The 12,511-nt window shown below is 40.0% G+C and overlaps 1 protein-coding gene across 1 annotated transcript in view; it reads left to right on the forward strand.

Moving 5' to 3' along the window:
• DNAH11 (dynein axonemal heavy chain 11) overlaps positions 1 to 12,511 on the forward strand; it is a 328,215-nt gene that overhangs the window by 70,631 nt on the left and 245,073 nt on the right. Inside the window, exons 19-21 of the mRNA XM_047694987.1 lie at positions 2,563 to 2,679; positions 2,804 to 2,890; positions 12,217 to 12,375. Coding sequence (XP_047550943.1) covers positions 2,563 to 2,679; positions 2,804 to 2,890; positions 12,217 to 12,375 — 363 coding nt within the window. The remainder of the gene's footprint in view (positions 1 to 2,562; positions 2,680 to 2,803; positions 2,891 to 12,216; positions 12,376 to 12,511) is intronic.

The raw sequence follows: 12,511 nt of genomic DNA on the forward strand, positions 1-12,511 counted from the left end.
GTGATCATGAATAATGCTGCTGTGAGCATGGGTCTGCAAGTATTTATTTGGGTACTTGTTTCTTTTTCTTTCTTGCTTGCTTGCATGCTTGCTTGCTTGCTTTCTTTTGTATCAGTTTTCAATTTCTTCTGTAACATAGTAGTGAAATGCAGGGTCTTGGAGTGATTCTAAGTTGCCAGACTTTTCACAGCTGCTGCTGCCTTTTATATCTACGGGTTTTTGGGGTTTTTGTGTGTGTGTGAGGATGAAATGCAACAGTGTATTTACAGGTGGAGTCTTTTGACTCTGGGGACTATAAAGAATTCATAAAGAGAATTACTCAATTCTCTTTATGAAACTGTCCTTAGATCTGAAATCCACTTAGACACAGAGATGAGTTGTAGATACATAGCTACATAACAAGAGTGAGAGATGAAATGGTATGGGGCACAATGTAAATATTTGTTTTTAGAAAGCTTTGGATATTCTTTGAGCCAGGTCTTGGACCTTAAAATAGAAAAACCAGTCGGAACACAGGTCATGGATACCAGAGATTTTAGTACAGCTAGAATTTGTACTATAAGAGTTTGGCTTCTTACTTGAGGTTAATGAATTATTGAAAGCGCTAGGGTTTTTAACATTTCAAAAGTGGGCCACACTTCTAGCTATGTGTGTGCCTCCGTCAGTAATTCAGGCTAGTCAAGAGAAAAAACAAGACTCAAAGGCAATGCACATTTCAGTTGGAGGCTAACAGTGCCCCAATTTTATTTTTATTAAAGCAGTTTGTGATAGTTACTGTTTCTTCTTCATAATCATTAGCAGTTAGCAGTTACATTTCCCTAATACTTGCCTGTGTTGGGTTCTATGCTAAGAAGCCCCTCCGTGTGGCTGTGTCCTCACTCCCTTTCTACGATACAGTCTCGAAGCAGGATTAAACTTTAGTGTATAGATTCGTATCAAGTCCCTTCTTGTTAGGAAGCCTTCACTGACGGCCTCTAGCCTATGAGCACCAACTAGTTGCCCTCCGAGCACTCTTCTACCCCCAGCCTGCACTGGTCATCTTACCTTGCAGGATCTCAAGGATCTCGCCCTAGTTTCTGCCTGCTGGAACCCAGTCTTGTCTTTGAGCCACAAGTTCTGTGCTACCTCTTTGGGGGAATCCTATCATTTAAACTTCAGAGATTGTCTGATCTTTTGGTTTTCAAGGAACATCTGTTTGTATCAAGTGGAAGCTTATTTGGAATCCCTAAACAAGAAGCCGGTAATAGCAGGTTTACGGTGTCAGTCAGGGTTAAGGGGCATGACCCAGGGATGTGACCTTTGTACCCGTTACTCCCAAGGGGCTCCAGGTGATGGTTAGGTTCCTGGGATCAATCGGAAATGCAAAGTGAGAGTGCAGAGATGAGGGTGTGGAGTTTGGATGAGAAGGGTAGAAAAAGGAGATGAAGGACAAGGAGGTTTAAAGCCCAGGTCTCTTGGTCTCTGGTCCGTTTCAGTAATTCCATCAGGAACGTTGCCTTCCAAGCATTCTGTCCCATAGAATAGTTCTTGGGTGCTTCTCATTGACTCTGACAAATTGCAAAACAATTTAAGTGGAAGAACGTGTCTTATCTTTCCAGTACCCCTCCCCTGCACGCATACAGTTGACATGTAGCACGGCGCGCACTCTTCATAATTGACAGCTACTCAGTCATTCATCAAATATTCATTGAGGCTCATAAAATAGTCTCTAGAACCTTTGTTTTTGCACTTGAGCTACACAAGTAGAGTCCCCTCACTATGGGTGGTTTTGTATGACAGAACAATTTCAGTGTCCTAGGAGATCACCCAGAGAAACAATGCTTTGTTAGTCTGGGCACAAGGAATGCTTTTCAACAGCATGTACGTACAACGGCTCTTCAAAGAAAATAATTTGCTGTTGTCCTGTTTGCATTGTAGTCAGGCAGTGCAGAGCTGAGTTGCTACCTGAACTATTTATTGCTGCTTTTGTCCTACATCAAGTAGAAATTAACCTTCCCTCCCCTTGGCCTCTCTTCACTTCGGAAATCCTGGTTACTTGCAATGAACCTGACCTAAATGCTCGAACTCTCTGTCAAGACAGAGTACACACAGAGCTTTGGAAGCTAGAGGAAAAGGCAGGAGATTAACTTTACGCTTTCCTCTGTGCCCCACCAGATTCAAAGCATCTTTCTTCACTTGCTAAATTGCTAAACCTGGCTCCCATTTCCACTTGTTAGACAGCTGGGAAGTCCTTTCTAGAGCTCCTGAATTTCATTCCCTTAACAGCAAAACAGTTTGGAAATTGATGTGTATTTGGAAAAGACTTCCTGTATTCTGCCATAAATCTTACACCAGAGGACAAATCTGGCTTATGCTTGGAACAGATGAATCCCGTGGTGCCAGTGGGTCAGCCTGGCTGGAGCCTTTAGCCACTTGCATCTTTCTGGGGATAAAGTCCTTCTGTCCCAGAAGAATGTGGAGATGTCATGGGTTAACGTATAGAGGTGGGAATAATTAAATCCTGTGGACTTCATTTAATTCAGTCACGGAAGTATTTTCCCATCTGTACCTTTGTTTCCGTAGGAATTACCTGAAAGATGGGAAACTACCAAAAAGATTGCAGTGACTGTTAGACATGCTGTCTCGCCTCTCCAAAATGCAGAAGTCACCCTCATAAGGAAAAAGTGTACTTCCTTCGATGTAAGCAAGCTACCAAGTTTTAGGGGTGTTAGGTTCGTTTTCTCTTTGTTTTAGAGAGAGTTTTTACAAGGGTAACTGAAGCTGCTGTTGGTAATTCACCTTCAGTGTTTTCTGCCCTCATCAGCGGAAGCAGGCCGAGTTCAGAGAGAGATTCAGACTCTACGCGCCTCTCACTTTTAATGCAGAAAATCCGTACACAGTGCTTGATAAGGTAATGCTGATCTCAGTTGTTTTTTGCTACAATAGCCCTTGTAGAAAGTCAGATTAGATACTGACTTACTGGGATATTTTGCCTTAGTTTGGCACTTAGTTAGGCAGTTGAGAATTAACTGTTAGAAACTGGGTTATGAACCGTTCGTTTACCCCAGTAGTATTTTAAATCATGTCTCTCAAAATGACCATCATTATCAAAGTGATCATGATAGCGAAAATAACAACTATTTTTAAAGCACTTACTATGTAAATGTGCCAAGAACTTTAGATGTATTGCTTAAATACGGTTTTTAAAATATTCCTATGATGTAGCTTCTCTTCCTTTCAGATAAATCATCATGTGTAGTTGAGTAACATTGGGGATTACATGGTGGCAGAATAGTATTAAAATGCTAGCTGTCCAAATTTTTTTTTAATCAGGAATTTACCCTCTATTATTGTTGGCCCTGTGATACTTTCCTAGCGACTTTTAACCATAGTGAAGAAAGCCCATAACTTAACTCTTAACTTGGGATACAAATATTATGGAGTCATCCAACCCTAGTTTCTAATGAACTGCTTTATTATAGTTGCCTATAAGAAGGAACGTAATGGGCATACAACCCAAAATGGTGAGTAGTTCATATGGGTTTAAAAAAAATGTATTAAAAGATTATTAGAAAAATAACACTTCAGTTTCTTTAGGAATTCTTAACCTAGCAGCCAAAAAGAGCAATGACTGTGAAGTTCAGATTCAGGAGCGGTGAAGCTTTCTGAGATCTTCATGGAGGCTGCCATCCTGTTTTTACTCCAGAGAGAGGCTTGACTCCTTAGACTGGTAGAAAACTCGAGCGGACACAGCTTGTACCTCCCTGTCCCATGTTCTGGGTTGAGTTTAGTTTTATCTGCTTTATGCCCTTTCAGAAAGCACCGTACTGGAGCAGATCTCCTCCTGCACTCGGCTGTAGAAAACTGGTTAATATATGCATTGTGGGTTAGAATATGCTAATAGAGTTGTGGGGTTTTTAAAGATTCTGTCTAAATTGCAGGTGGTCCGAGCAGATTGTGGAAGGGGAGGCATTTTTACTTGAGTAACCAATGTGCTGTATGTAAACATTTACTACAGATATTTATTAAATGCTACCTTTTTTCATGCTGTAATGTAACAGTATAGAGTTAAATATTTAAAAGTCAAGAGATATTTATCTTGGTACCTACAGAAAGTGTCAAGGGATGTTCTGAATATAGTAGGACTGGGTTACCTTTATTTTGAAGTTGTTTGTGTGTGTGTGTGGGGGGGTCTGTGTGTGTGCACGTGTGGGCACGCTCTAATCTAATCTTACGTCTAATACTTACTGAAGCAGATTCATCCAGAGGCACGTATCTGCTTGTTCTGGGAGGTTGTGGTAGACCCTTGTACTCAAGGCACCTCACTCCACCAGGCAGAAACCTTTGACCCTCCAGAATCAAAGGGAATGGTATGGTGAATCTCTCCTTTATAACTCGTTCTGTGGTAAACTTAGATTATGTGCTTTTGTTTCCTCAAAGCCAAAGACATAGGACACACTTGAATTAACATAACTAGGTGTGTTTGTTTAGGAATAAGTGAGTATAAGAAATGGAAAAAATGCTGACTGGAAGGGCGGTTGACTTTGGGGAGCATGGTACTCTAGACGATTCGAAGAATCCTTCATTAAAACAGATGCCAAAACACATGCACATCTGTGCAACCTGAAATGCATTGCTGAGCTCCCCAGAAAAGAAGAGGAAGCTCCTAAAGGGCAGGGAAAGAAATGGAGGAGCTGAATCGAGGGTGGAAAGCAGTGGCAAGCATAGAAGCCTGCGCTGCTGTGGTGGCAGATGGAACATTTCACACCACAGGGACAGGGAGATGCTTGGGAGCATGAGTACTGGTTACCTGGGGGCCCTAAATGATGACCATCAGAAGCAGATAACAGTAACTGTGTTATCTATACAAGGTAACAAATTAAATGTAGTATTTATGCAGGGTAGTGCTTACACAGTAGTAGGAATCAAGAATTTCCCACAGCCTCACGAATATATATAAATGTGCCTCAAAAATAAAGATGAATTGGAATGTCTTAATACAGAGTATAAAATTATTCACATAAACTTCAGAAACAAACTTTAACATTTTAGCATTTAGCAGTGCATGCATAGGTTGTAAAAAAAAAAAAAAACAGGAATATTAAATAAAAATTAGGTGGTTAATTCTATAGTGGGAAGGAGGGGAATAAAACTGAGGAGTCCATTAAAAGTGAGTAATAACATAGTCCTAAGCTAGATGGTGTGCACACACACCCTTTGATGTGCGTGGAATTTTCCTCACAGAAAATGGGTGAAACTAAGAGAATTGTGGTTCTTATTTATAAGGGTGTGATTTATAAAAATGAAATCTGTAACTCCTATAATGAAAGAAGATGAAAGTGCTGATACTCCTCTTGGCATAGTAGGAAATCAAGAGAATTAAAAACTGATGAAGCAAAAAGGATTAAGTATGAGTATTTAAATTTAAAAAAAATCAGAAGAACTAAAGTAATAGTTGGGTATTGAAAGGAGGATGGGAGAAAATACAAAGTGGAAAAATGAAGTCAAGTCTTTTGTTTATTTTTTTTGGCAAAGCCGGTAACCTAATGTAGTGGCTCAAGTTGATAAATGAAGAAGGAGTAGTCTGTGCACAGAATCGAGAGTTAGAGAAGTGGCGCCCAGAAGAACTGGAGAGAGAACGAGCTGCTTCTATCCCACAGCCTCCTCCATCCTCCTCTAACGTGGACCGTGTGAATACACTGCTATGTTCATGAAAACTAAAATTAAGAGTTGGCTTATCGAGAAAGAAAAAAAGACTCCACTTATATTTGGCACAACAGACTATCCTCCATCGCTGGGATGGTAGACCAGTTGTGGGAAAGATCGTCATACAGTGAAGCTTCTCCTCATCTGTTGTCTTTAGCTCCAGGGTTTTATTTCATGAATTCTCTTCAGTACAGTTTGTGCTGTTGATGATCTCAAGGATATTTTTAGATCTGAAACTTTTTTAAAGAAGTGGTTGCTTCTTCAATGGAAGCTCTAGAGCCGAGTCTCCAGCTGTACAATGAGAATTGGGAAGACGGTTGTAACAGACGTCTGTTACCCAAGCAAATTTTGCTGAAGTTGGCGTGGGGGCATGATTGCTGACATGATTGGGTTGCTGACTAGTCTCCTCTCACTTTCTGAGTAGCCGTGAGTTTCCTCATCAAAACCCTACAGTTTACCGGGGAGGAGTCAAGATGGCGGAGAAGTAGCAGGCTGAGACTACTTCAGGTAGCGGGAGATCAGCTAAATAGCTTATCTAAAGATTGCAAACACCTACAAATCCAACGGGAGATTGAAGAGAAGAAGAACAGCAACTCTAGAAACAGAAAATCAACCACTATCTGAAAGAACTCTACGGAAAGCGCTCAGGAAACAAAAGCTCCCGAAAGCAAACCCAGCAAACCCAAGCGGATTACTCAGCCTGGCCGGGTAAGGGCGGTGCAACTCCGCCTGGGGCAAAGACACTTGAGATTAACTACAACAGACCCCTCCCCCAGAAGATCAACGAGAAACCCAGCCAAGACCAAGTTCACCTACCAAGGAGTGCAGTTTCAATACCAAGGAGAGCGGCAGAATTCCAGAGGAGAAGAAAGCAAAGCATGGAACTCATGGCTTTCTCCCCATGATTCTTTAGCCTTGCAGTTAATTTAATTTTTTTTTCTTTTTCAATTTTTTTCTCTTCTTCTGCTAAATTTTTTTAACTTTTACCGTTTTCTTTTTTAACGTTTTTTAAATAGTTTATCTAATATATATATATATATTTTTCCCTTTTATATTTTTTCTTTATCGGCTTTCTTTTTTTAATAGTTTCTTTTTTTTTTTTTCTTTCTGAGCCCCTTTTTATCCCCTTTCTCCCCCCTCATGATTTGGGATCTCTTCTGATTTGGCTAAAGCATATTTTCCTGGGGTTGTTGCCACCCTTTTAGTATTTTACTTACTCCTTCATATACTCTTATCTGGACAAAATGACAAGGCGGAAAAATTCACAACAAAAAAAAGAACAAGAAGCAGTACCAAAGGCTAGGGACCTAATCAATACAGACATTGGTAATATGTCAGACCTAGAGTTCAGAATGACGATTCTCAAGGTTCTAGCCGGGCTTGAAAAAGGCATGGAAGATATTAAAGCAACCCTCTCGGGAGATATAAAAGCCCTTTCTGGAGAAATAAAAGAACTAAAATCTAACCAAGTTGAAATCAAAAGAGCTATTAATGAGGTGCAATCAAAAATGGAGGCTCTCACTGCTAGGATAAATGAGGCAGAAGAAAGAATTAGTGATATAGAAGACCAAGTGACAGAGAATAAAGAAGCTGAGCAAAAGAGGGACAAACAGCTACTGGACCACGAGGGGAGAATTCGAGAGATAAGTGACACCATAAGACGAAACAACATTAGAATAATTGGGATTCCAGAAGAAGAAAAAACAGAGAGGGGAGCAGAAGGTATGTTGGAGAGAATTATTGGAGAGAATTTCCCCAATATGGCAAAGGGAACAAGCATCAAAATCCAGGAGGTGCAGAGAACCCCCCTCAAAATCAATAAGAATAGGTCCACACCCCGTCACCTAATAGTAAAATTTACAAGTCTTAGTGACAAAGAAAGGATCCTGAAAGCAGCCTGGGAAAAGAAGTCTGTAACGTACAATGGTAAAAATATTAGATTGGCAGCAGACTTATCCACAGAGACCTGGCAGGCCAGAAAGAGCTGGCTTGATATATTCAGAGTACTAAATGAGAAAAACATTCAGCCAAGAATACTATATCCAGCTAGGCTATCATTGAAAATAGGAGGAGAGATTAAAAGCTTCCAGGACAAACAAAAACTGAAAGAATTTGCAAACACCAAACCAGCTCTACAGGAAATATTGAAAGGGGTCCTCTAAGCAAAGAGAAACCCTCAAAGTAGTAGATCAGAAAGAAACAGAGACAATATACAATAACAGTCACCTTACAGGCAATACAATGGCACTAAATTCATATCTCTTAATACTTACCCTGAATGTTAATGGGCTGAATGCCCCAATCAAAAGACACAGGGTATCAGAATGGATAAAAAAAACAAAACCCATCTATATGTTGCCTACAAGAAACTCATCTTAAACCCGAAGACCCCTCCAGGTTTAACGTGAGGGGGTGGAAAAGAATTTACCATGCTAATGGACATCAGAAGAAAGCAGGAGTGGCAATCCTTATATCAGATCAATTAGATTTTAAGCCAAAGACTATAATAAGAGATGAGGAAGGACACGATACCATACTCAAAGGAACTGTCCAACAAGAAGATGTAACAATTTTAAATATCTATGCCCCTAACGTGGGAGCAGCCAACTATATAAACCAATTAATAACAAAATCAAAGAAACACATCGACAAGAATACAATAATAGTAGGGGATTTTAACACTCCCCTCACTGAAATGGACAGATCATCCAAGCAAAAGATCAAAAAGGAAATAAAGGCCTTAAATGACACACTGGACCAGATGGACATCACAGATCTATTCAGAACATTTCATCCCAAAGCAACAGAATACACATTCTTCTCTAGTGCACATGGAACATTCTCCAGAATAGATCACATTCTTGGTCCTAAATCAAGTCTCAACCGGTATCAAAAGATTGGGATCATTCCCTGCATATTTTCAGACCACAATGCTCTGAAGCTAGAACTCAATAACAAGAGGAAATTTGGAAAGAACCCAAATACATGGAGACTAAACAGCATCCTTCTAAAGAATGAATGGGTCAACCAGGAAATCAAAGAAGAATTGAAAAAAATTATGGAAACAAATGATAATGAAAACACAACGGTTCAGAATCTGTGGGACACAACAAAGGCAGTCCTGAGAGGAAAATATATAGCAGTACAAGCCTTTCTCAAGAAACAAGAAAGGTCTCAGGTACACAACCTAACCCTACACCTAAAGGAGCTGGAGAAAGAACAAGAAAGAAACCCTAAACCCAGCAGGAGAAGAGAAATCATAAAGATCAGAGCAGAAATCAATGAAATAGAAACCAAAAAAAAAAACAATAGAACAAATCAACGAAACTAGGAGCTGGTTCTTTGAAAGAATTAATAAGATTGATAAACCCCTGGCCAGACTTATCAAAAAGAAAAGAGAGAGGACCCAAATAAATAAAATCATGAATGAAAGAGGAGAGATCACAACGAACACCAAAGAAATACAGACAATTATAAGAACATACTATGAGGAACTCTATGCCAACAAATTTGACAATCTGGAAGAAATGGATGCATTCCTAGAGACAAACTACCACAACTGAACCAGGAAGAAATGGAAAGCCTGAACAGACCTATAACCAGTAAGGAGATTGAAACAGTCATCAAAAATCTCCAAACAAACAAAAGCCCAGGGCCAGATGGCTTCCCGGGGGAATTCTACCAAACATTTAAAGAAGAACTAATTCCTATTCTCCCGAAACTGTTCCAAAAAATAGAAATAGAAGGAAAACTTCCAAACTCATTTTATGAGGCCAGCATCACCTTGATACCCAAACAAGACAAGGATCCCATCAAAAAAGAGAACTACAGACCAATATCCTTGATGAATACAGATGCAAAAATTCTCGCCAAAATACTAGCCAATAGGATCCAACAGTACATTAAAAGGATTATTCACCATGACCAAGTGGGATTTATTCCAGGGCTGCAAGGTTGGTTCAACATCCGCAAATCAATCAATGTGATACAACACATTAATAAGAGAAAGAACAAGAACCATATGATACTCTCCATAGATGCTGAAAAAGCATTTGACAAAGTACAGCATCCCTTCCTGATCAAAACTCTTCAAAGTGTAGGGATAGACGGCACATACCTCAATATTATCAAAGCCATCTATGAAAAACCCACCGCAAATATCATTCTCAATGGAGAAAAACTGAAAGCTTTTCCGCTAAGGTCAGGAACACGGCAGGGATATCCGTTATCACCACTGCTATTCAACATAGTACTAGAAGTCCTAGCCTCAGCAATCAGACAACAAAAGGAAATTAAAGGCATCCAAATCGACAAAGAAGAAGTCAAACTATCACTCTTCGCAGATGATATGATACTATATGTGGAAAACCCAAAAGACTCCACTCCAAAACTGCTAGAACTTGTACAGGAATTCAGTAAAGTGTCAGGATATAAAATCAATGCACAGAAATCAGTTGCATTTCTCTACACCAACAACAAGACAGAAGAAAGAGAAATTAAGGAGTCAATCCCATTTACAATTGCACCCAAAACTATAAGATACCTGGGAATAAACCTAACCAAAGAGACTAAGAATCTATACACAGAAAACTCTAAAGTACTCATGAAAGAAATTGAGGAAGACACAAAGAAATGGAAAAATGTTCCATGCTCCTGGATTGGAAGAATAAATATTGTGAAAATGTCTATGCTACCTAAAGCAATCTACACATTTAATGCAATTCCTATCAAAGTACCATCCATTTTTTTCAAAGAAATGGAACAAATAATCCTAAAATTTATATGGAACCAGAAAAGACCTCGAATAGCCAAAGGAATATTGAAAAAGTAAGCCAAAGTTGGTGGCATCACAATTCCGGACTTCAAGCTCTCTTACAAAGCTGACATCATCAAGACAGCATGGTACTGGCACAAAAACAGACACATAGATCAATGGAACAGAATAGAGAGCCCAGAAATAGACCCTCAACTCTATGGTCAGCTCATCTTCGACAAAGTCCAATGGAACAAAGACAGCCTCTTCAATAAATGGTGTTGGGAAAATTGGACAGCCACATGCAGAAAAATGAAATTGGATCATTTCCTTACACCACACATGAAAATAGACTCAAAATGGATGAAGGATCTCAATGTGAGAAAGGAATCCATCAAAATCCTTGAGGAGAACACAGGCAGCAACCTCTTCAACCTCAGCCGCAGCAACCTCTTCAACCTCAGCTGCAGCAACATCTTCCTAGGAACATCACCAAAGGCCAGGGAAGCAAGGGCAAAAATGAACTATTGGGATTTTATCAAGATCGAAAGCTTTTGCACAGCAAAGGAAACAGTTAACAAAACCAAAAGACAACTGACAGAATGGGAGAAGATATTTGCAAATGACATATCAGATAAAGGGCTAGTGTCCAAAATCTATAAAGAACTTCGCAAACTCAACACCCAAAGAACAAATAATCCAATCAAGAAATGGGCAGAGGACATGAACAGACATTTCTGCAAAGACGACATCCAGATGGCCAACAGACACATGAAAAAGTGCTCCATATCACTCGGCATCAGGGAAATACAAATCAGAACCACCATGAGATATCACCTCACACCAGTCAGAATGGCTAAAATTAACAAGTCAGGAAATGCAGATGCTGGCGAGGATGCGGAGAAAGGAGAACCCTCCTACACAGTTGGTGGGAATGCAAGCTGGTGCAACCACTCTGGAAAACAGCATGGAGGTTCCTCAAAATGTTGAAAATAGAACTACCCTATGACCCAGCAATTGCACTGCTGGGTATTTACCCTAAAGATACAAACGTAGTGATCCGAAGGGGCACGTGCATCCGAATGTTTATAGCAGCAATGTCTACAATAGCCAAACTATGGAAAGAACCTAGATGTCCATCAACAGACGAATGGATAAAGAAGATGTGGTATATATACACAATGGAATACTATGCAGCCATCAAAAGAAATGAAATCTTGCCATTTGCGACGACATGGATGGAACTAGAGGGTATCGTGCTTAGCGAAATAAGTCAATCAGAGAAAGACAACTATCATATGATCTCCCTGATATGAGGGAGAGGAGATGCAACATGGGGGGTCGAGGGGGTAGGAAAAGAATAAATGAAACAAGATGAGATTAGGAGGGAGACAAACCATAAGTGACTCTTATTCTCACAAAACAAACTGAGGGTTGATGGGGGGAGGGGGGTTGGGAGAGGGGGGGTGGGGTTATGGATATTGGGGAGGGTATGTGCTATGGTGAGTGCTGTGAAGTGTGTAAACCTGGCGATTCGCAGACCTGTACCCCTGGGGATAAAAATATATGTTTATAAAAAATAAAATTTAAGAAAAAAAAAAAACCCTACAGTTTACCAATAATTACACTGCCAGCTTCTTTTAATTTTCATTTTAAAGTAGAGGTTGCAAATGTGGACCTAGCCAGAGGTTCACAGAACTGTGTGGCTTCTCTCTCTCTGGCCATTCACTGAGCATGAAGGGTGTTGAGGTATGTGTGTCTGTGTGTTTTCTCCTTAGGCAAATCAAGAGCTTGAGGCATTGGAAGAAGAAATGTTACAGATGCAAGAATCGACCCACCTTTTTGAAGTGTCTCTTCCTGAGTACAAACAGATGAAGCAGTGTCGCAAAGAAATAAAATTGCTCAAGGGTCTCTGGGACGTCATTACTTACATTACAGTAAGACACTGCCTTTTTTTTTTAAATAGTTCTTTTGTATAAATAGGCAAGTTTTAGTATCTATCTCAGTCTTTGGGGGCTTTATACTGTGAAATCTGTGGGCATTATAGTCCCCTCCCCCCCCCCAAATAGAATT

The sequence above is a fragment of the Lutra lutra genome, chromosome 11 (genome assembly GCF_902655055.1).
Source record: "Lutra lutra chromosome 11, mLutLut1.2, whole genome shotgun sequence".
In the NCBI taxonomy this organism is placed as follows: Eukaryota; Metazoa; Chordata; class Mammalia; order Carnivora; family Mustelidae; genus Lutra; species Lutra lutra.